Source organism: Notechis scutatus, chromosome 1, assembly GCF_049901735.1.
Source record: "Notechis scutatus isolate UNSWTSFEM ecotype Mainland chromosome 1, rNotScu1.2, whole genome shotgun sequence".
In the NCBI taxonomy this organism is placed as follows: Eukaryota; Metazoa; Chordata; class Lepidosauria; order Squamata; family Elapidae; genus Notechis; species Notechis scutatus.
In genome coordinates, this window is record NC_142009.1 from 81,864,214 (window position 1) to 81,889,510 (window position 25,297).

General features: G+C 39.0%; 1 protein-coding gene across 2 annotated transcripts in view; it reads right to left on the reverse strand.

Moving 5' to 3' along the window:
• The window catches only part of FNDC1 (fibronectin type III domain containing 1), a 78,886-nt gene that overhangs the window by 22,693 nt on the left and 30,896 nt on the right, over window positions 1–25,297 (reverse strand). The window contains exons 3-13 of one of the 2 annotated variants that reach the window (XM_026675256.2): window positions 24,507–24,605; window positions 21,595–21,712; window positions 20,006–20,193; window positions 18,683–18,790; window positions 18,106–18,294; window positions 14,131–16,800; window positions 13,275–13,393; window positions 13,074–13,185; window positions 9,987–10,352; window positions 4,331–4,396; window positions 992–1,150 (exon numbers count right to left, since the gene is read on the reverse strand). In XM_026675256.2, the coding sequence (XP_026531041.2) occupies window positions 992–1,150; window positions 4,331–4,396; window positions 9,987–10,352; window positions 13,074–13,185; window positions 13,275–13,393; window positions 14,131–16,800; window positions 18,106–18,294; window positions 18,683–18,790; window positions 20,006–20,193; window positions 21,595–21,712; window positions 24,507–24,605 (4,194 nt within the window). The remainder of the gene's footprint in view (window positions 1–991; window positions 1,151–4,330; window positions 4,397–9,986; window positions 10,353–13,073; window positions 13,186–13,274; window positions 13,394–14,130; window positions 16,801–18,105; window positions 18,295–18,682; window positions 18,791–20,005; window positions 20,194–21,594; window positions 21,713–24,506; window positions 24,606–25,297) is intronic. The other variant, XM_087969440.1, reaches the window with a different exon arrangement.

Here is a 25,297-nt window from a genome sequence, read left to right on the forward strand (position 1 = left end):
GGACTGAAAATATTATTCATACATTTCTTCCCATATAGGCCAACTTCTACATTGGAACAAGACACTGCAGTTACTGTATAATTTCTACATTTTCAAGAGGTTGATGAATACGGTACAGATTTTGAGAAAAATATCCTCCTCTTTGCCAATTCAGGAAGAAAATACCTTTTAACATTTACCACAGAATATGCTTTATTCTTAGAAGGAACAAATAATGACTTGATTTTTCTCCTCCAAGTTCTTCCAGAGTGTCAGAATCCTCCAAAGAGTGTCAGAATTGGGAACACTATCTCGTCAAGGTCAGGATGAAGAACAGAATAATTCCATTACAACAAAAGGCAACAATGTTTGAATTAGTTTAGGGGAAAATGTGTGTAAAAAGGGACAGAGCTGATTAAAAGCCAACAACCTTTGACAGGCCTTTTCCACTTCAAAACTTATGTGGGAGAAGACTGCAAGAGCTTTTCATGTCCTCTCATGCAAGAACATGCACATTTCAAAAGAAAGTGCAGAAAACCAGAAAAATCTCACGAGATTTTGGCAGGCTTGTAAAATCAGCATTCTAGCACAAGACCTTAGATTTTGTAATCCTTGTACAAAATTATAAAAATCTCACAAGATTTTCCAATTTTGTAAGAATTCAGAATTTTAAAGTTTTATTTTATCTTATCTTATGTGCAGGGAGGGGCAATTTCTATAGGGAGGAGGGTTCAGCAAAAGTTCTAATGCTCACAGATACACTATGCCAGTCCTTCTGAAAGATGTTTAAAATATGAATTTATAACCTTTATCAATGGTTTTATTTCCTCTATTTGACTATGATTCTTATTATTATCTCAAAAAGAAATGGTTCCCAGCTAATGTGCACAGGACCTATCTGCCATTAACAGCAATAATCTTGCTGACAAGAGTGACTGTCAAATATTTAGCTTCAGAAGCCCGTATCAGAGGATTGGTAATCTTTGTTTTTTAACCAAAGTTACAGACTTACCAGTAAATCGTTTCTTTCCAGCAGAATCATACTCTAATAAAGGATCTGTGCCCGTCACACTAAACTCTGGAAAGTTGTTTTCAGGCAATGCTTCTGTGGTGGTAATAGTAGTGGTAGTGGTGGTGGATGGAGGCAAAGTAGTTTCAAAAAACTCATAATCTAGACAAAACAGAAAGAAAATGTGATGCATTTGTTTAAAAGAGTGCCTAAGCTTGGTCATAGGCCACTGAAGAAGCAGAAAAGTTTTTTGGTCCATACTTCTATTGCAGAAGCCTACACAGCATATCTGACCATTCAGCCTCTATGTCAATGTTCCGAGTAATGCACCCATTGAAATCAAAACTCTGAGGGGGTAAATTCCTCTAAGAACATGTTTATTGGATAATCATATCAGCACAGCTGGTGAAAACTCTGAAAGTTTTCATCTAATTAAAAGAATGAACACCCCCTGTCATCAGTCATATTGTCCAATGAATACAATTGGCAGGCTCCTCTCTTCCTTCACCAGCCACCTGTTATGATGACCTTGGTTCCCACAGGAAATCTTTTTATTTTGACTGCAAGCTGGGTTATCTACATTTCCCCCCCCTTCTTTCTCAGGCTTTGTGGCAACTGTGAGGCAGCACAAGATGGCTTCAGCCAGGTTCGCTTCAGAGTTGACGCTCTATTTGAAGACTTTTAGTAAAGGAGAATTCATGATTTTTGGTCCATACTTCTATTGCAGAAGCCTTTTTGTGCAGTCTGTTCCACTGTCAACTTATTCTGTCAGGAAGCTCCCACTGAACCTCTTTTCTTTTCTTTTTGACTCACTGGTTCCAATTCTGCCCTCCAGGGTAACAGAACAATCTACTTGCTTTTCTGCTATCATATTTCCCCTTCATCATCTTTTCTGTAGCCTCAATGTGCCAGGATCCTTCAATTATTTTTTTTTCATAGTGATTGGATCCCAGAACTCTCTGGAACTCTTACCATCCTGGTAGTCCTATTTTAAATTTGTCCAATTGTTACTGATCTTTTTTAACTGTGGGGTTGCATAAGGTTTTGTAATAAATGGACATTCTTTTAAAATTTACAGTGCAGCACTGGAAAGAATTTCTTGCTTAGCCAAGAAGTTCACCAGATGCTTTGTTGAAGAAATCACCATGTTTCAGCATAGTTGAAGTGAAAAAAGGAATGTTGATTAGTGACTGGAAAAGACCCAAGGCCAATATACAGGTAAATGCTATGACCAACTAGGTCATTTATCTTGGTAAACATTAATTAGAAAGAGATGAGTCTGGTTATAAAAGCTACAAGAGACACACAATACATATTAAGTGTTATCTTGCTAATTATATTGGGCTCTGGCCTTATATAGCAATAGAACTGATACAACTAAGATGGTGTTACCAGCACATACAGGCCTTTCCTAATAAAGTATGTCCCAGATAATCACTAATATGGTCAGATAACTTCTCTTGCATCTTAGGTTTACTTCTCTAAGTTAATATACAAATATAGAATAACAGAGTTGGAAGATACATTGGAGGTCTCTAGTCCATTCAGGAGGCCCTATACCAATCTCTTCTTTAAATTTTCCAGTGATGGGGCACCCACCACTTCTAGAGGCAAAATGCTTTGCCCTTGAAAGTATTAGGAACCTACTATACATATTGTAGATGAAAACTCCTTCTTCACCCAAATCTTCCTGGATGAATGTTGCACAAAAGGTTTGCTTTATTTTCCTACCATGTTTTAAATAAATATGTTGTTTTTACAGTACTTTTAAACATGTTTATATTATTGCATTTTAATCGTTTCATTGTAAACTCCTTTGAGCTGGAAAGTGGTATATAAATTATGACAATGAAGTCCCAAGTCAGTGGTGGGATTCAAATTGGTTTACCACCGGTTCGGTGGGCGTGGCTTGGTGGGTGTGCTTTGTGTGTGCGCACACAGAGGCTTTCCTACTGACCTTCTCCTGCACTCTCCCTGTCTCTTCAATAGCTGACGCGCAGTAGTTCACTGTGCTGCGCGATGTAGCTGAGCATCAAAAGCAGGAAATAAAGGTCAGTATGGAGCCAAGGCAGGTGGGTGGGCCCAGCAGCTGATCTTCGGAGCAAACCAGTTCGCTTCCAGATGATCTTCGGAGCTACCGGTTCAGTCAAACCGGGCTGAACCAGTAGAATCTCACCTATGTCCAAAGTATACTGTGCATGTCCAGACCTCCATTAAATATTATTACAAATGGACAGATAGTTAATAATTGGGGAGAAGTTTGCAATTACATAGGGGAACCCATCAAGTATAATTGACCAAAGACCCCATGAGATATGAAGATGGATTTGCGCCATGAATTCTCATCTCACATGCGTTCACAACAAAAACAGTCCCAGAAGGACTTCTAGCTTCGTGTGCCTGCAGGTTGGACAGAGTTCTTGGCATTGCACAATGACTGTGTGGGATTAGCTGAGAATCCTCCTGGGTGTCCTGCTGTTGCTTAATTTACAGTGATCTGTTTAATGGGCAATTTACTCATATAAGACAGTTTTCATCTCCTGCTTGGAATGTTTACTTAGAGAGCTTTAAATTTCTCGCTGGAATGGAGCAAGGAATAAAATAAACATAACAAAAAGTGTCCTTGGCCAATCTGATAGCCACTGGTAAAGGAAAGCAGAATTGTGATTTTTTTTCAGAGGGCACAACCTCTGGAAGAACAAGACACAAAATATGATCAATATTATTAACTCAATGAGCAAAACAGATCACTGAGATATTTGCTCTTGATTATTTTTACCTGTTTTGCTTTCTGTTATGTAAAAAAAAAGAAAAAGCTCCATGCCAAATTTTAATGACAAAAAGTCCATTTAAGCTAAGATTAAGAAACTCCTTTTGGTCTGTCATTTTTGTTTACTTATTTTCTCCATTAAGTTAATGGCATTATCCAAGCTTCATATTAAAAAATGAGCATGAATAAAAATTAGGTATAAGAAAGCAATGAATGAGCTAACCTTCAATCAGTACCACCCCCCTCCAGCTATTAAAATCTGCTTAACTCCATCCTGTTTCTATGTGGTTGGAACAAGTGTCATTTAAAACTTTGTTTAAACACACAAATCTGTCTGTCAAGTTTATGTTTATGGAGAAAGTCATGCTGCCTGCAGACCTACTAATTTTTGTTTGGCCTAAAATCAGAATTTGGAATTCAGTTTTCCTGCTTAGACCTATTTAGATTGGAGTTTGGTCTAGGCTACCAGCACATTCTTAGAAATTCATTATATCTTTCTGGAATTGCATTTTTAGAAGCAAACAAGAAAGGTAAAACCCATTTTGGAAGAGGATTTTTGAAGTAATCAGTACCTTCATCATAAACCACATACGACTCTGTAGTTCCCTTTATATCTGCATCAAACCCTGAGAATACATCTATGGAAAAAAGAATACATTAAAACAGTGAAGCAGATTCCCTTTCATTCAATGGCTATTGATTATCCCTATCTAAAGCCAATGACTTCTACTGTAAAAACAACTAATTGATCTCTATGCTGAACTGCTTTGGAAGGATAAAGAACAAGGTGGAATCTGTGAAGATCATTTTTGTCAAAATATCACCTTCCACTTAACTAACTGCCAATATGGTAGTAAAAACTTGGATGGGGAAGACATAGTTTGTTTACATTTTGTTGAATTTTGCCCTCACTGCAACATATCTGTTTTCCCATAGGAATCAGCATTAGCTACTCACTTATAGGAAATTAATAAATAGAGGGATGGAAAGATGTTCCATGATTAATTATTGATTGTTAAGAAGCACCCCCATCTCTTGCCTGAACAACCCTTTTATGCATTCTCCCAATAAGTCAACAGAAAGAAAGTTTAGAATCTTTTTTGCACAGTTAAACCCATTTATCGGCACTCTATTTCAAAACAATAAACTATAGATATTGATTGGTAAGCAACACAATGAGACAAAAGGTGGCAAATAAAAACATATATCATATCTTTTCTGGAGTTACTACTATATTACACTTTTAAAGCTCTATATAACATACTCATTGCCTTCCAAACAACAGACTATTGCTAGAAAAAAATTCACATGAATCAGAATCATTGTTAAGGCAGCCTTCTTCAGTTTGATATTCTCCAATGTGTTGGCTGAGACCAATGAGCATACTGGCAAAGGATGATGGGCAATGTTGTCCAACATCTCTGGAAGATACTACAATGTGGAAGCTGCTAAATTCAAACTACTCCACTTCGATTATTCAACACCAGTTGCAACACAGCCTGAACAATGGCCTCATTTCTAAGCCTAAGCTCTTCATCTCGGGTCACTTTCAGACTGCAGAAGAAAAATACCATTTTAGGAGCCATGCCAAAGCAAATCCTGGAAGGGGCAAAACAAAATCGACCATTTATTCTTCTAGCGCTGAGTTGCCAATAATTCTTCTTTGGCTTATATTACCCACTTCATCATTCTTTTCAGATCTCTTCGTAGACTTCGTAGACTCAACATGTATAAAGGTTCAAAAAGGATCATCTAATCATAAAAGGTAACTAAATGGTTGTTCACCATCTCGTGAATTCTGAGTACAGCTAGTTCAAGAGAATGCTTGCTTAACTAAACTTTTTTTTTTTAAAAAAGAATGTGGCATAGAAACTACTGGTTCCTTAATACGCTCATTACTGTTCATGTTTACTGGCCCCTATTTTCCAATAACATGATTTTCCAGTAACATGATAGCATGATAAAAGTGGATTTAATGTTGTCTATAGTTCTTGAACCGTCTGGGATTTCACTGCCGCATCATTGGGACTTCCCAAATATTCCTTGTCTGTGAAACATAACCGTCTCTGCTAAATTCATTTTTATAAAACCCCAAGGAGAAAATTGGACCAAAGGATTTAAATAAAACCCACAGCAGCATTCTTGTCACACCACATTTTTCTGAGTCCATTTGGAAGGCATCAATTGATTGGATTCCTGAGAAATAACAGTATTTGACCCAAAATGCTGCTGCATTTTTCCATCCGAAGAGAACTTTCTGGAAGGGCCCCTGGAAGATATTGATTATATTTGGTGGGACTGTGGTAAAGCTGTTATCTATCTTCTAGCATCACACAAGGATGAATAATATTCTTGCAACACATTGGCCACTGCTTCTGCCAACTAGCTGGCATTCAGAAGATGCTCATCACATTCAATGAGAGCTGCCCAGGGATACCTCAGGTGCTCAGTAGTAAGTAGCAAAAATAGTTCACTCAATATCTAGCCTGTCGGCATGTCCATCTGAATAGCTGGCAAACCCCAAATTCTTCAAATCCTGGTCTTTTGAACAGAGTCAGGTTTTGTATATTCCAGACTGGTTCTTGAACAGCTTTCAACCATGAAGGACACTGTGTAAAGAGTAACATGAAGGCCCCGTTGGAGAAGCGGTAGCTGGAAAGATGAAAGATAGAGAGATTGCATTTCAAAATATGATTTAGGTAGATCTCTGCATATGCATCACCAAAACAAACATCTCTGCATAGATACACAAATAATTTCTATTACAGAGAGAATTCCACTGACATCTGTGTTCTCACTTATTCTCTCTACATTTACATCTACAAACCAATTCTTTTTCTTATTCTTTTTTTTAATTTAGAATACGTATGTACTGCCCAGTCTTAGAAGTTTTAACCTATGAGTCATGAAATGTACTACATTTCAAGTGCACTACATTGACTTTATCAGTTCCAATATCAATGTTGAGATTAGTTTTTCTTTGTGCGCCATTCCTTATTATTACTGTACTGCTATTGTTGACATATCTATTCCACTTTTCTCCTAAGAATTCAAGACAATCATAGTAGACTCTTCTTAGGTCACTGGCAACTTAAGCTGACATGCACATTATGACATAATCATATAAAAGTTGCCACAATAGACTTCTGTCAGGACAACTGATGGAAGTTAGATGAATTGTAGCATACACATCGTGCCCATGTCAGCATTCCCCTCTACCCACCGTGTTCTCTGTTCTATTTTAGCTACTGTAACATCTCATAAAATATAAAATATGCTCTAGATCAACAACACAATGCTCATGGCAGATAGGTAGAAAGACAGACAGATATTTCAGGATCCAATCTGGGTCATTCACCTGGACCAGAGAAGACTGATCCAGATTGGGTCCTACAACATTATCCTGGGACATGTATATTTGCCTTCATTCATGACAGATAGATATTCATACATAAGTTCAAGGTATCATGAGAGAACGAAATCTGTAGGTTCTTTATAACCATACATTTCTAAAAAAATAACTTTTAATTATTGTCATAACATCATGATGATGCCCATGGCTTAAAAAAATCTATTCTCTGTCATGAACACTGGAAATCTCTGCCAATGCCTTTTCATAAGAGCAAGCATATAACTTTTCAGAAAATGGCATTTATTATTTTTTAAAAAACAGATACATGGGTTTGGGTTCTCCATTTCGAAGGATGAGGATTTCTAAGAGCTAAAGAATGATTTGTGGCTCACTGCTTTTTTTTTTTTTTTTACTTTTACTAAATGTAAGTAACCAGTTCATACTTTTCTCTTACACATCCAATTAGCTTTAGAAAAGCTACCACCAAACTGGTTCTTCCTAGATGTGTTGATCTATGGCCACACTTGTGGAAATTATAGAATTTGTAGGCCAGCACATTTTGAAGGAATTACATTGGGAAAGCTGAATTAGCACTTTCTTCCTATGATCATTACTGCTATAATGCCATTTTAATAATGGTCATTCTTTGTTCCTGTTGCATATCTTAGCAGAGCTAAATTACATACTCATAACTTAAGTAGTGTTTTGTGGACTGCATGTAGAATTGGAAGGCAACTTTCAAAACAATTTGCAGTGCAACACAGAGGGGCAGTTTCTATAAACAGCAAAGTCCATGGCAGTTGTTGCTAATCTCCAGTTTCTAATAAACCTTGTCATAGATCATATTGGGTAGGTTGTTAAAAATTTCAACTAACTCCACAGGGTTTGGTCAGTAGTACTAAAAACCAATAAGTAATGCCATTCAGAAAAAGTAAAATAAAATATGTAAATATAACTGACTTACCTAATACCATTTTGGAGATAAGAAAACTTGGGCCATCTCTTGCTTTCACTTTGCAATTTTGCTTTATCCTTCAAAATCATGGCCAATTGCTTAGTCCTTTGACTCTAGTTTCTTCTGTGTTGCCTTTAAAAGGATTCCAGATCCCACACTTAGAGGCAATTTTTGTAGGTGAGGTCTGGAAATAGTTTATCATCCTGCTAAATGTAAGTAACCATTTCATGATGTTACATTTATTTACTTATAACATTTACTTATTTATCAGTTTTTTTCCCCTCAACACTTAACAGTATATGCTGCTCGAATGAAAGATTCTGGACATTTTACATATCAAATCTTAACACATTCAATAAAACCAACACATTAAACCACCCATAAATAAATGCAGCTGGCCCAATACTTTGTGTTCTACATCCCATTCCTCCTTCTCAGAAATCAACAGAAAGGGAACTATCCTGGGCCCAGAATATAAACTGCCCATAAGGCAAGAGAAGAGCCTGTAGGATGAGGGTATTCAACACAGCTTCTTTGCTTACACACACACAGTTTGGACAGTGTCCACTTGGAGAGGATGATCCCGAGGTCATAAGGATCCAGGCATAAGAGCTTTATACATCATAACTAACACACTGGAAACATATTGGTAACCAACTCAGTATAAATGTTACCTTGGCGAAATGGCTCTTGCATTACATTATGCTCCAATAGGAGTCTCTGAGGAGTTAAAGGTAAGCGCCTATTATGCATGATCACAACTCAAGCACAGCTTTGTAAAGACACGAATACCAGTCACTAACGCATTAGGCATGAAAGCCAGTTGCATGACTTTGGGGCAATTACTCTCTCTCAACTTAACCCACCCAACAGAGGAAAATAAGAGGAGGAAAGAGTATTAGGTATGTTTGCTACCTTCGGTTATTTATAAAAACAATGATGGTGGATATAAATCTAAAAAAAAAATGAGATGAATGTTTTCAATTGGCAAAGTAGCTGAAGTTGGGCAAAGTCTGTCCTGGGTTTCACTGGCTGCTCCATCAGGAACTGCATGCCCAGAACCAACAGATTGCTGTCCTGCTCCTTCAGGAGCAATGAAACCACCCAAAAAGGACCTTGCAGGGAGTCATTCGGTTTCTGTATAAAAAGCAAACTGAGTGGACATTCAAAACTGAAGAGGGAAAAAAAAATCTTCTCCATTTCTGAAAATGATGAGGAAAATCTTTCCCTTCTTCTAAAATCTGAAGCATTTTCCTTAACATTTAATTAAGAATACACATTATAGAATTTACCCTTGATGGTCGGTTATACCAATGCCATGTCAGTGTGGGAAGTGATACTATACATTACAGGGACTGACAGAAGAGTAATGACTTCTGTATGTAAATGACTTCTGTATGATCAATGTATATGAGAGCTAAGACACTAATTCTATTTACAGAAGAGCAGTCAGGCTTGGGAGACATTATTACATGCAACATGCACATAACCCTCACTGCTGATGAGATACAAGCTTATCACAGAACAGGAGCCCATCTTGAAAATTAACTGTTTTCTATACTTTTGTAACTGTTTTGTATAGTTAATGTCTTTCTCCTGGAGTTTAACTTTTGCTTAAAAGCTCTCTATCTGCATAACTGTCTATATCTAACCTAAGGCATGCTTTAAAAAAAAATTGTGCTTATTTCCTTTTTTTGCTAGTTTAAACAGCTCAACAATTTGTCATTGCAATAGATGTAAGAGAACGGGGAATAATTTCTTCTTCCACAACTTTTGATAGCTTGAATCTTACCTGCTTTGTTAGCCCAGCAGCTGTAAAGCCTTGCTGGAAAACTAACGCCTTTCCCCCATGTCACAACTTTTGCTGTAGAAGATATACTCAAAGATATTGTTGATGTTTAGCCAACATAAGAGAGGGTACCTTCAGAATAGCATTCAGGCAGACCATCCGAGTCTAATACAAGATTCCCCTGTTCATCATTCTCTGTGTGGGTGCCTGGAGGACAGGTAGGTGGTGGTTTCTCTGTTGGTGGCTCAGTGGTTGTAGGTTCAGGAGTAGTCGTAGTCATCATAGTTGTAGGCTCGGGAGTCGTTGTAGGTTCAGGAGTTGTTGTAGTTGTTGTGGTATAAGGAGTGGTGGTTTTTTTAACCATTTCAAGGCCAATCAAAGGCTTACCTCCAAGACTTATTATTGGCTTATCCTGTGCATTTGCTACAGGTTTGCTAAATCTTCCGTGTCCAAACAAAGGTAAGCCATCTGGACTTACTACTGGAGCACCTTTAGAATCTATCAGAAGACAAGAAGAGGGAATTGTACTTCAATCACTGCCTTATGACATTAGGAATTGGACTTGTGGGATCATAGTCTAGAAAACTGGGCATATGCAATTTAAGATGCAGGAACTATTGAATATTTAAATAATAATTCTCAGGGCTGTAGTTCCATTCTGTAAAACATACTACAGGTAGTCCTTGACTTATGACCATAACTGAGCACAAAATTTCTGTTGTTAAGTGAGACATTTGTTAAATGAGTTTTGCCCTATTGTATGACCTTTCTTGCCATAGTTTTTAAGGGAATCATTGCAGTCGATATGTTAGTAACCCGGTTGTTAAGTGAATCTAGCTTCCCCATTGATTTGCTTGTCAGTCAGTCACAAAAGGGGATCACATGACCTTGGGACACAGCCATGGTCATAAATATGAATCAGTTGCCAAGCATCTGAATTTTGATTACATGATCATGAGGATGCTGCAAAGGTCAGAACTGTGAAAAATAGTCATAAGTCACATTTTTCAGTGCCGTTGTAACTTTGAACAGTCAATAAACAAAAGATTGCCAGTTGAGGATTGCCTGTATACAAAATCTTTAGATCCTCAGCACCCCCCACCCCCAATATACTGACTTCTTCCAGGAAACCCAAGAGAATACGGACTCTTTTGCTTCAATTATTCTTTTCGATATGGTGCACAAACCTTTTAATAAAAAGACTGATGAGACAATTATTCATTTAGATCAGGGGTAGTCAACCTTTTTATACCTACCGCCCACTTTTGTATCTCTGTTAGTAGTAAAATTTTCTCTAACCGCCCACCGGTTCCACAGTAATGGTGATTTATAAAGTAGGGGACAAAATCTCTACCGCCCACCATGAAAGCTGGAACGCCCAATAGTGGGAGGTAGGGACCAGGTTGACTACCACTGATTTAGATCAAAACGCCTTTCATAAGACACACAGCAGCCATTACCAGTCCTCTCAATCTTATTTAACTTTGTGAGAAACAGCAGACTGTTGAGGCTACCACTGTTGCTCAATTAAATACAGCAGCTGTTGTCAAAAGACCAAGCCGTGTCACCAAACTACAAAAAGGCCAGTGGTACATTTAACAAGGAACGCTACTTCAAGACAGTGACACATTTCACCCAAATCATTTATTTTGGGAGGCAGAAGGTAGAGAGGCTCCATTTCAGCAAACTATGGACTGACATTCAAAGAGCAGTAAATGGAGAAGCACATTTTAAAATCTTCTGATGGTTTCCTGATGTACATTTTGCTTGACAGATGAGTTTTATTGAGAGGTTAAAAAAAAAAGGCTCATATGATCAGATTGCTTTGCCTGGTCCTAGGTATGTTTTCTGAATAATGGGAATAATCTAATAATCTAGTTCTAAGAGCTGCATTGGCTTCCAGTATGCTTCCAGGTACAATTCAAATCGCTGGTTGTCACCAGTAAAGCTCTTTACAACTTAGGACCAGGTTATTGACAGGGCTATCTCACTCCATGACCTTTCTTATACAATCTGGTAGGAAGGGCTCCAAGTACCATCAGCTAGAGCATTGGTGTCAAACTCCATTTCACTGAGGGCTGCATCAGGGTTTTGTTTGACCTTGGGGAGTCAGGGGTCAGGGTGGGTGTGGCCAACTTGATGTCACTCGTATCAGAGGTACCTGTGGTGGCCCGAGCACTCTGACAGCGAAAATGGGCTCCCAAGCTCCATTTTCGGCGGCAACAGCCTCCTGCAACCCTCTGCCAGCAAAAATGGAGCTCGGGAGGGCCCTCTCAAGCTCCATTGTTGCTGGCAGAGGAACCGTGGGCTGGTCTTTCACTGTTTCCAGGGCAGCCCTACGGGCTAGATCTAAGCACCCTGCAGGCCAGATCTGGCTCCCGGCCTTTGAGTTGACACCCCTGAGCTAGAGAGTGACAGTTGGCAGGGCCCAGAAGGAGAGCCTTTTCTGCTGTGGTCTCCATTGCCTCTGAGTTTAGATTGGCTCCACCTTATCTAAAGGCTGTGAAAACCTGGTTTTATGCTTGAGCCAGGATCCCTGGGCATGAGTTACAGTCCATCACCTGGTGATATGAATGATGAAGTAGATCATGCCCAGTTGCTATGTGTTTTTATTTTGATTCTCTATTATAGGTAATCCTCGACTTGCGACCGCCACTGAGCCCAAAATTCCTGTTGCTAAGTGAGATAGTTAAAGTGAATTTTGCCCCATTTTGCAACTTTTCTTGCCTCAATTGTTAAGTGAAACACTGCAGTGGTTAAGTTAGTAACATGGTTGTTAAGTGAATTTGGCTTCCCCATTGGCTTTGCTTGTTGGAAGGTTGCAAAAGGTAATCAATCACATGACCCCAGGACACTGCAACCATCATAAATACGAGTCAGTTGCCAAGCATCTGAATTTTGATCACATGACTGTAGGGATGCTCCAACAGTCATGTGAAAAACAGTTGCAAGTCAATTTTTTCAGTGCCGTCATAACTTTGAATAGTCACTATGTGAACTGTTGTAAGTTGAGGACTCCCTCTATTTCACGTTTGCAGATGTTTTATTGTAAACAACTGCTTAGAGTCACATAAAAGTGAGGTGTGCAGGTATATAAATCAAGTAAGTAAATCAATGATTTATTTACTTTCAGGATTTATCACAATGTAGAATTCTTTGGGAAGCTTATTGAACAAAACAAGTCTTAACCATACCGTAGAACATCAGAATACAACATACCAACGATAGTGCGGCCATCTCCGCCTAACTTTACTCTGAGAGGTTTTCCTTGGGAGTCTTGGAGATATCTCCCTTCGGCATTCAGCACCAGCCCTCGGTCAAGATCTACAATCTAAAAGCAGTATGTTGATTGAAATGTCCTCCAATTCAAAGGGACATAAAATTAAATCTTTCAGTTATTTTAAAATAAGATCTCCCTACCCACTTTACTCCTTGTGGACCACTTATTATTTTTTGTCCATTTCGTTTTCCATTATTATTTAGAACTATTTTATTATTTGGATCTATTTTTGTCGTCAGATTGGGTCTCACACCATTACCTGAAACATACAAGGCGAAAACACATAGCAATCAAACATTTGGGTAGGAAATTACAATTCACGTCATTACATTCAAATCTTTTCAACATGACAAAACACACTTTGTAAATAGGTATGGATAAATGTGTCTTTCAGGCATACATATATGGCTTAAACTAGATTATCTAATCATATTAGGTTAATAAACGTATTTGTACAAAATGTGTTTCTATTTCACATATGGCCACTACTATTTTAGTGTGTTTACACATTACCTTTGTATACAAAACAGGCTTATCACATATTAAATTTTTTCATGATTTTTTTTGCTGTGCTTTACAATTATATACTAAGTACATAAAATGTGTGTGCTATCTAATAAATATGTTTCTTTAATTAAAGGATAGGAAAGGCACTATATGAAACATCTAAAGAACATGAACACCCAGCTACCAGGAATCAAGACTAATAATATGATTATTATGATTATGATTAATATGATTATTACATAATATGATTATTACTAGACAAAAATATGGCTTTCTTAGTGGGAGATGATGAAAAAATAATTTCACTGAAAGACCAGTTCAATGATATCTTTGGACACAATTATGCAAAAGTTCAAAGAGACTGCAAGTCTTAATGCACAAAACTAAGAGAATGGCTTCAAAACAAACCAGTCTCCTCTAATGAGATTTTTACAGCCCAAACATAAAACTTTTCTCTTTCAATTTAAATAGAAAGTTATTTTACCTCACCTTGTCTATGAGGAAATCGAAATTGACGTCGTTGAAAAGGATTTAATAACCTTGAGTTCTGTATTCGTTGAACAGGAGGCACTGAGGGAGATGTTGAGGAATGTGTTGGAGAAACACTAGAAGTCAGGCGACTATGAGAAGACACAGATGCAGAGATGCGTGGCAAAGTCAAGTTTAATTTAGGCAAGGATTTCAGTTTGTTAGAAATTTGTGAAGTCTTGGCTGATGAAGACAAAATAGGATCTTTCTCTACTTCTGATTGGTCATAGTCTTCATAATCATCATCATTATTTGAAACTGACTGATGTATTTTTGAGGGCAATTTTGGAGGTAGTTCAACCTTTGTAGGGGTTGGTTGGAAAAGTCCATGCTTTTTGTTTATGTGGGATGCTATCCTACTTGAAATTCTAGACTCAGGTGGAAAATGGGGCTCTGAAAGGCGAGTTTGTTTCAAAGAAGTTTCTCTATTGTATTGATAATCTTTGATTGTGTCTTTGGAAGAGGTAGATATTGGCTGTACATATTTAAATCTTTGGGAAGATGAAGGCAATTTATGCATATCAGAGGTAACTTCAGTCGAAGTTATAACCCTTGACCCAGCTTGTTTTTCTGGTAACAATGGAGTTGAAGATCTTTCACCAGTTCTATCAAGCCGAGAATTAAAATGTTTTGAAAGAGAACGGCTTCTTCCCTGAGACAAAGATGTAGATATTCTTCTAGATATGGGAACTTCTTTAGTAGGTGTTAGAGGAGATCCCCTTTGTTCCTCTTTAACATTTGTTTCCTTGTCTTCTGAACTGTCATTATCAGTAAGTTCTTTGTCATTCCTTGAAAGCGAAATCAGATCACTTCTTGAGTTTAAGGAGGTTCGGACTTGTGCCCAATCAGTTAATGTTTTTGAGGAACGAATGGATTCTGCCATTTTACGAGATAAAGCAGTTTTTGCTTTCTTTGGCAAAGATAGTATTTGTTTTGTCCTAGGAGTTGTAGTCTTGATCTTAAGATCATCAAGTTGAGACCAGGAAGTGGGAGAATGTGGAAGAGATGATTTTTCTGCAGATATTCTTGAGGAATCTGTATCTGTGGTTTCTTTTTCTTTATTATGGTTATTTTCTTGGGTGTTTACAGGATTAGGTTTGTTAGTAGTAGGCATAATTCTGTGGTGACTCTTAGTTTCAGCCACAGATCTCCTTTTGAAATCATCTACTGAAGAAGACTGCTTAGAAAATGGTGGTGAGTAACTATGGAGAGGAGTAGATGGTAGAGGATTTTCATTTTTACTTCCCTGTTTTTTATTGATATTGAAATTAGATCTAAGACTAGTACTGCCAGAAGCTAAACGAGAACTAAATTGAGGATGAACTTTGGAAGACTGTGTAGCAGAAGGATCTTTGGGTGCTTGCATTCTTGCATCATGATTATTGGTAGCTCTATTTGCAAATCTGTTAGAAGTAATAACAGATCTGTATTTTAATAAATCAAAGCGTTCCGACGTAGCCAGGCCTGAAGAGGGCCTAAAATTTGGTCTAGAATATGATGAGCCTTGTTTGTCTTCTTCATCGCTTTCTCTTTCACTATTTTCATTTTCACTATCATCAGAATTATCTCTTCCCTTGGACTTATGTTTATCAGAAGATAAAACACGTGAATGAGGTAAAGTATGGGTAGCAGCAGCAGAAACAGCAGAGGTAGTTATTTTTGGATCTCTCAATGCATGGTGATTAGAATATGTGAGAGGCTTTGTTTGCACAGATGGAGATGAACCTCCCTGAGGAGAAGACACCCTGGAATTTAATTTCTGCTCTCTTTTTTCTGTTCCTCTGCTCTTATCACTATCAGGACTATCACTGGTATCAGGCGTAATTAGTTTATAAGAGAAGTGATGTGAATGTTTTTCAGACTTTGCAGCTGCAGTTGGTGAAGAAGATTTAATTGATATAGAAGGAACACGCAATTTGGTGGGTCTATTATGAGTTGTCTTCCGAGATGCAGACAGTTGCTTATTTGAAAGTACAACTGAATGACTCTCTTTTGGAGTTCTAGGAAACATTGTGGGCTTATCCTCCAGATTATCCAGTTGGTTGTTATTTTCATTATCTACAGGCAAATTATCTAAAGTAGCTTTAAGGACAGGAGAAAGATTAGGTCTGTCCCGTCCTAGATTCTTTGTTTCATCCTCTGTATGTTTGGGAAGGGGAGAAGATGGTAATGATCTAGGCTTATCAGTATTTGTTTGCCCTACCCTTACTAATGTGCGTGTCCTGAGAGGTGCTTTATCTGAGGATGTGAAACTATGTGCGGGTTTAATGATGGAATGGGATTTAGCACTCCCTTTAACATTCTGAACTTTGGGTTGCATTGTTGATGTCGCCTTGACAGAATCAACCATGTCCTTTGTAGAATGAGAAGCCATTTTCAGCTCTGCTTCTTTCTTTGAACTGCCTAAGACTTTATTCTTGGGATCAGAAACTGGAATTTTTGAATCTATCTCTTCAGGAAAAGCAACTGGGTGACTAGAAACATGCTTAGAAGAAGAGGATGGTGAAGCATTTTGAGACAAGGCAGAAGAAGATAGAAAAGGGGAAGAAGGCATAATTTTCTCAGACATTTTAGGTTCCAAATCTTCTTCAATATTTGTTTGTTGGTTTGTCTTCAGTTTGTCTGTAATAGCTAAACAAAGAGACAAGAGAGAAGTGAACATAAAAATACAAAATAAACAATTACAAAAGAAAAGAAAAGAGAGAGAGAAAAAGGGAAAAAAGAAAGATTTACTAAACAAAACATATTGTAATTATACCAAAGTAGTTTTTAAAATTATAATTATGGTAGTATATTAATTCAGAATTGTTTACTGATGGGGATTAAAAGCTGATATGAATATTAATTAAATATTTTAAAATCTGTTTTCTGAACATGAAAATTTAGCTCAACACATTCATTTTTAAAACTTCTAGACTTTATTGCTTGTTTTACTCTTGAAAAGAATAAGGGAAGAAAAAATGTCAGTTACTCAGTATTGGGCCAAACTAAATGCCATCAGCTGTGCTTTCAGAAATTATATCTGATGTTAAATGCCATACAACATGATCACTGTCAAAGTAAAATATCATTCAGTTTTAAATATAACTCTGAGATATTAATTTAGAGAATATAGTCAAACATTGGAATCAAGAAATAAAGAAAAATATTTTGATGATAGAAATTTGTTTCTGAACATTCTGATTGTCACAATCTTGCTATATTTTAATTACCCAGTGCAAGATGGAAATGGTAGACATATAGCCTCTGGATTAGCCAATGGAATAACCAACCTCTGCCACCATCCAGGCGCTGGAATCTAACTGAAAATCTCTGCAGAACTTTATGCCTAAAAAGGATATGTTTTTAGGATCCATCCAATTAAGGGCTGCATGAGCCTGAACATGAGAAACTTTTGCTCTGTCAAACACAACATTTCTTCAGAGATTATCTGCTGGCAAAAAGGGGCACAGTTGAAGCCAGTAGTGGGCAAGCCGTTAGCCAGGGTATGCAGGGTAATTTTGTTAATTAAAAAAAAAAAACTATTTTGAGCCAGTTGGCAGCAGAGATGGGCCTCAATGCCTAATACATCAGTCAGATGTTCTATGGTGCAGCACGGTTGCTGCAGCCAGCAATCAGCTCTTAAATATTAGTAGCACCCCTATGATTATATAGCCAAAGTCCACTTCACTGCGTTCAATCTTTCTCTTTTTAATCATCTCATTGACCTGTCTCCCTTTTAAAAACCTCCAAGGACCAGCAAAGGGGTCTGAAATTAGTGGGAGATGGGGGATACAGAGATTTAAGAGCCTTATCTGCCTTAAAAGATTTCCTAAGCCTACTCCTCCAACTATTCAATCATCTGGAAAAGAGCAGGGATTGTTCCAAAACTATCGAGATGCGAGCAATTTGAAAAGGAAACAAAAAGGGTGTGAACAATGGAGACCCTGTACTTACTTGCTGGCAAGGCGACACTGAAGGCTTTCGACTGAGGGCCTTGGCCTCTCCTGTTTGCAGCACGAATTTTGAAAATATAGCGCTCTCCAGGCTGCAGACCCTCCACTGAAGCAGATGTGGTGTCTCCCGGGTAGGAAATGGACTTTGCGCCGAAAGGTCTGAGTGCCGGGGCGTATGAGAGAATGTATTCTGAAACAATTTGGCAGACGGTTGGAAGGAGGAAACTGAAAACAATCCTGTTTCCAGCGGACAGACTGTATGGGTAGGATGAATTAGAACGTGCATTACTAAAATTAATACACTGGCAATGCACGTCAAGTCAAAAGCTGGAGTATAAAAGATACAGTGTTATATATAAGTAGCAGTGCTCAATTCTAATGCCCTGGGCAAGTGAATCTGTTCATTTTAGTATGAATATATTAGTATAAGATGAACATTGTGTGTGTGTGTGTGTGTGTGTGTGTGTATGTGTGTGTGTAGTAAGTATGTATTAGATTTTCTGCTTTTGCAATCTTTTTTTTTTTTTTGCTCAATAAAATTTATACATAATTTATTCTGATTTATTTCCCCCATTTACCTTTGACTTTTCCTTCACTTTCTGCAAGGGCATCCCAGGTAGCCACAACAGTAGGAGTTTTGCCTTTAATTGACCACACATTGAGGTTTTCTGGGGCACTAGCAGGAGCTGCAAAATAAACAGCAGACATTGGAAGGAGAAGGAGGAGAAGGAAAGGGGGGGAGAAAGGGAGGGGGAGGGAGGGGGAAGGGAAGGGGAGGAGAAGGGGAAGGGAGGGGGGAGAGAGCATGAAAGAAAGAAAGAGAGAGAAAGGAAGCCAGGAAGGAAGAAAAAGGAAGAAAAAAGGAAAGAAAGAAAGAAAGAAAGAAAGAAAGAAAGAAAGAAAGAAAGAAAGAAAGGAAGGAAGGAAGGAAGGAAGGAAGGAAGGAAGGAAGGAAGGAAGGAAGGGAAAGACGCATAAATAAACCATTCCTTTAGTGCCCAATAGGCTCGCTGTCTCACATCTTTCTTCATATGACACAGGGATGCTTCATTCCTAAATATTTGCTTCTAGAATTTTTTTATTTCCAGTAATGCCTCTGGACTCTGAAGAGAGCATACAACTTTTCTTAGAAAACAAAAGTGATAGGTGGCTGCAACCTACTGTTTCTATTTGGAAATGTGCCCTTGTGCCAGGAATAGGACACTGGCTAAAGACTAGGAGACATTCTGATGGACTAAGGCTGATGGGTAGCAAACAGCATTCTGATCAAATGAAGCTCTGTGACAATTATAAACAGGTAGCAGGTATTCAGTGGAAGAGCAAGCATCCTTCTGGCAGTTATTTTACAAGAATGTCCTTCAATTTCCAAACATGCCCATCATTTACAAAATGCTGGAGACTCTGAAAGAATCAATATAGATGGTGGACTCCCATGTATTTCACTGCTTGTTTTCCATGCTACACTTTTACTGTCTAGTATAGGTAATTCCGAGTTCTGAAGCCATCCATGCATGTCAGTATAGTACCGCTTTGTGGATAGGGTAGACGGATAGCCAATGAAAGGCCCGAGAGAGCTACTTTTATTGAGAAATTACTGGAGCAGCTCTATTGGTTAAAGATGAAGACAATTAAAAGCAAGCTGACATCATGTTAAAGCTGTATGCCTGCTTTGCCCAACTAGGTAGCACCTCTTAAAACAGCAGCTGTGCAGAGGCTGAGTTTATATGCCAGACTGAGAAAGTAGAAACCCATCCTGGGAGAGGTAATGGTAAATCATGTTCATATTGTTGCTAAGACAACTACCTTAACATAATGATTTCATTTGTTTTTTTTTGGACTGGAAGCTTAACAATTCCAGAAAAGATTTACAGGCACCATTTTGATTAATACTTCATACATACCAGTTTCTGGGGTTCTCTGGTAAACTGAAACACTCCACTTGCCCTCCCTTTCTCCTTGTGAGATTTTAACTGCAAATTCATACATAGTGTCTGGATTTAGTTTATCTACCAAGACCCGCTTGATAGATGCTTGTTTGTAATCCCACCTTGCCGATTCCCCTTTCTCTCTGTAACGGACTGTGTATTGCCTAGAAATAATGAGACAGAAAAATGCAGGATTAGCCAGAATCATTAAAAGTAAAGCAACAATAGCAAGGGTTCAAATATCACAACTTTACATACACAGTGCACGCAACCTCTGAAGAACTTAACAAATTCTTCGGGGATAGCAACTCTTGGTCAGAATATTCAGGATGTGACTGCAGAAGAATAATCTCAGTTTAATACATGTTGAACCTCACATTACAGCTATCCAACGAGAGTGTTTGCTTTATAAAAAGTCAGCTGCAGATTTTTTCCATTGGAGAGAAAAAAAAAACCTGTCTTTTCCCTGGTTCATAGTAAGTAGTTAAAGAGAAACTAAGAGAGTCTACATGACTGCAACTTAATATACTGGTATGTAATGTATTCTGCACTGTTAATCTTGTCATCACTCCTTATCACCCATCCCCTCCCACTTGTGACTGTATGACTGTAACTTTGTCACTTGTATCGTTACGATGTATATGGACTGTTTCCTAGTATGATTTGATTACTTATTGTACCCTATGACTATCATTAAGTGTCATACCTTATGATTCTTGACGAATGTATCTTTTCTTTTATATATACTGAGAGTATTTACACCAAGACAAATTCCTTGTGTGTCCAATCACACTTGGCCAATAAAGTATTCTATCTATCTATCTATCATCTATCTATCTATCTATCTATCTATCTATCTATCTATCTATCTATCTATCTATCTATCTAATGATTTCAAATTAGATACTGTTGACTTGCTGAAATTCTTGCAAGTCTACCCCTTTCAACTCAACTAAACCTGTGAAAGAATGTTTCACAAGAATCTTTGCAGGAAAGAAACATTTTCAGTTTGAAACAACTGCCAAAAACTTAACAATGGAGTTTAGACACCCAATTACTGTAGGTATATTGGACGTGACATTAGGACTGTAAAGTAGTATTGGCTCTGTGGTTAAAGGGCAACAAATCAGTCAGATTTGTTTTTTTTTCTTAAAGTATTGCCCAGCTATGCTAGATTCCCAAGGCTGCAAGCAACAAGCTAGAATTGGCATACCTATGGCAAGCCTATGTAAAGAGCCCAGATAATGCTTAGTACTGAAAGTCGTGATAGCAAACCTATGGAATGTGTGCCAGAGGCGGCACGCAGAGCCCTCTCTGTGGGCATGCAAGCCATTGCCCAGCTCCGCTCCGCTGCGCATGTGTGTGCATGCCTCCCATCGGCCAATCTTCAGGTCTTTGCCATGCATGTGCAAGGCCCATGTGGGGGCAGGACGCATGCATGGGAGATGTGTGCACATGCGCAGGGGGTGGGGCACATGCACGGGAGACACACGTGTATTGCATTTTGGGGATGCACGCCTGTGCGCTTTGGGCACTCAATGCCAAAAAGGCTAGCCATCACTGACCTAGAGGACATGGGTCTTTTCTGCTTTTCACTGAAGGGATCTGTCCATGTAACCAGTACTGAGTGAGAGGACATGACTCGAACAGCAGTGTCTTTCGTTTCTTCCAGTTCATCTTCCTCTGAAATGAGACAATGGGATTTATGGGTGTTTGTGACATGAATATGGAAGTTGATTTGAAGAAGGGAGAAGCTTACATAATCACTGGGATAGGGATTATTTCCAAATTCCTCTAGACAAAGAGTCAGCAATCTGATTATTGGCAAAGAAGCCAACATGTGAAAAAAAATAGAGTTTGAATTGGCTTTTCTCCTCCTCCTTAACTTTCAAAAGTACAAAAATATCAAATTCCACCCCATTTTTCTAAAACCAGCAAAAAATTACTGTGGCAGCACTTGACTGATTCTAAGAAAAACGTTTATTTATTTACATATCCATTTGTTTATTCAGCCAAGTATTCTACAAAAGCCTCCATATGATTTACCATGTAACAATATGAGATAAAAGCAAATATCGTAAAAACAAATAGTCAATACCGTGTTTCTCACAAAATAAGGCCAAGCCTTATTTATTTTTTTGAGCCCCGAAAAAATGGCTAGGCCGTCTTTTCGGGGGTGACTTAATTTCCTCCCCCACATAGAGTGGCCCATACACACGTACCTCTCCACGAGTCCATTTCTATCGGCTGACGAAAGCTCCCTGAAGGCAGAGTCCCCAGCCGCTTCGGGGCAAGGCATGGCTGCCCATGTCCCCTCGCCATTAGGCAGTGTATTTCAGGTGATGGAAGCTCCCCAAGGGCAGTCACCAGCCACTTCGATCGGCCAGCAGAAGCAGCCTCGGGGTGAGTGCACACGCACACTTCCCTCGCCGTGAGGCCGCTTCTATCAGCCGACGAAAGCTCCTTTGAAGACAGAGTCCCCAGCCGCTTCGGGACAAGGTGTGGCTGCCCGTGTCCCCTCGCCATTAGGCAGTGTCTTTCGGGCGATGGAAGCTCCCCAAGGGCAGTCACCAGCCACTTCGATCGGCCTCGCGGCGAGGGGAGTGTGCGTGTGCGCTCACTCCAAGGCCGCTTCTATCGGCTGATCGAAGTGGCTGGTGACTGCCCTTGGGGAGCTTCCATCGCCCAAAAGACACTGCCTAATGGCGAGGGGACACAAGCAGCCATGCCTCTCCCCGAAGCGGTTGGGGACTCTGCCTTCGGGGAGCGTCTATCGGCTGATGTTCTATCAGTAGATCGGGGTATTCTAGCCTAGGCTACCTGCGGGGCACTACTAAAGGCAAGTTTTCTCCCCACCCACCCTCGCCCTTCCCCCCCATTTCTCTTCACCTCGTGTAGTTCTAACGAACAATGTGAGAAATGGCGGGGAAACACATGGGTTAAATAGGCCTAAATTTTGGGGGTGGGGCTTAATTTCACCTCATGCCTAGAAATCATGCTGGGCCTTCCTATTGGCGGAGGCCGTATTGTTGGAGAAACACGGTACAACAAAACAGTACTTGGATTAACTGTCAAGACTGTTTATAAGAGACATTGAAAGCTTAAACGAGTTACAAAATTTCTGCAGACAAAAGATTTTTTTTCATTCAAAGTGAACAGAGCTATCCTTTGCCTGTAGTATCCACCACTTCCAACTACTGTATAGCAGCTGTCCTAATTGACGCTGGCCAGATGAACTGAGTATGCAACACAGAGAATTTCTTGGGTGTCATTATTCCAATGTATCTCAAGGTCATCAATATGGAAAGTGGTCATACTTCTTAGACTTCAACTAAGCTTTATTTCAAGCCTCAACTATAGTCTGATTTCAGTGGTATTGTGAGGGATGGTGAAAAGATATTCCTTAGTACTGCATAATGACTTGTTCTAGTTTTGAGTTGCTATAACTGACCTATAAATATCTGAATACATGCATAAAAGACAGTGTGATATCGATTAAAACAAGAGTGATTCAAGAATGTGTCGCATCTAAATTCCTATGAAAAAATGTCAACTCTAGCCCCACATTAGTAAGTGAATAAAACACTGTCTCATTATCATCTGTAGGATTCACTGTAAATATTTTGAAGCAGTATCTTCAGAGAAAACAATGCAGTATGCAATAATTTATGGTTCCACCCAGATACAAACTGGAAAAAAAAATAAGATACTTAGCATTTATCTGGAGCCTTTTCCCCAAAATTACATACCAGATGTGTTAAATTGCAACTCTCATATTTTCCAGTGAACATAACAAACAACCAAAATGTCTTCAGAACAATTTCAAGACAATTTAAGATATTTTTTTTAAAAAAAAAACCTATTTGTAGAATAAAGCACATCTCTATAGTTCCTAAATAGACGATAGGCAGCCTGGTGCTCCCTTCTTTGACTTCAATTCCCATCATCCTCATCCATCATCAGGATCAGTATATCCTGATGCTAAGAGGTGTGGGATTTGTGGTCTAAAACAGGATCCCCAACCTTTCGACGCCGCGGCCCGGTTCCGGCGTCAGCTGGGCGCCGGCCCGGTTCCGGCGTCAGCTGGCGCCGCCATCTTTTTGACGAAAAATCACTTCCGGTGGCGTCACGGAAGTGATTTTTCGCCAAAAAAAATGGCGGCGCAGCGCTCGGTGAGTTTTTTCGGTAGAAATGGCTTTCTACCCGGAAAAGCTCACGAGCGCTGCGCCGCTCATCTTTTTTGATGAAAAATTGCTTTTTTACCAAAAAGATGGCGGCGCCCAGCAACCAGCGCCCGGTAAGGCTTGTTCCGCTGGACGGTACCGGTCCGCGGACCGCGGTTGGGGACCCCTGGTCTAAAAGAGAGCAGTAGAATGTCTTCCCTTGTGTTAACCTGAGTTTCACTTTCTAGCAAAAAAAAAAAAGTCATTATGCAATAATATGACTTGCCAGTTTGCACACCGATTTCCAAACTTACCAGGGACTTTCCTCTTAGTTAATACAACCTGATGCACTGGTTGATTACGCCCTGGGAAGTTCCTTGAATGTGGTGATACCAGATGTACTGATTCAGATGCTGCACACAACAAGAAACACATACACGATTTCAATATATTTATTACTGGAAAGATTAAATGTCAACAGTGCTTGGCCCATTCAGGATGGAAGCCTCTGTTTCAAAGAATTCTAACTGCCCTTGACAAAAATTGCCATCAGGGCAAGCACTAGTACCAATGTTGTCAGCTCTTGTGGCTATGGGTCTCCCCAGCAAAAGTAAAACAATGTCAAATCCTCATATACCATTTTTAGGGGAAGCATTCTGAAGTGAAGCTCCAGATAAAACTCTTTAAAAAAAAAAAAAAAAAAGCCTCAACCTGAAGCTTCATTGATTTAAATTCTTACGATATGAATGCCATTTGCCCTCCCCCACAACTAATTAATCGGTTTAATAAATAGCTAACAATATGTGCCAGCATTTATTTCTGATGGATGTTAAGTTAGAAGTGAAATAAACCTGGATTACAAATGTTCCGTTTAGTTGTAACACTGCAAAAATACTTCTTCTCTGAAGTCACTGCAATTTTAATCAAGTCTTTTACTAGCAGTGTGTGTGCCTTCCTTTCTGAGTGCCCTGTCAGATTTCCTCTTTTTTTATAACACACCATTGTTATTTTATTTCTTGGTGGCCATGGAAGAACTTCATTCTTTGCAGTTTAGCACTACTAGAATCAATTTTATGATCGATAACAAATGGTTATCAATTGTTAG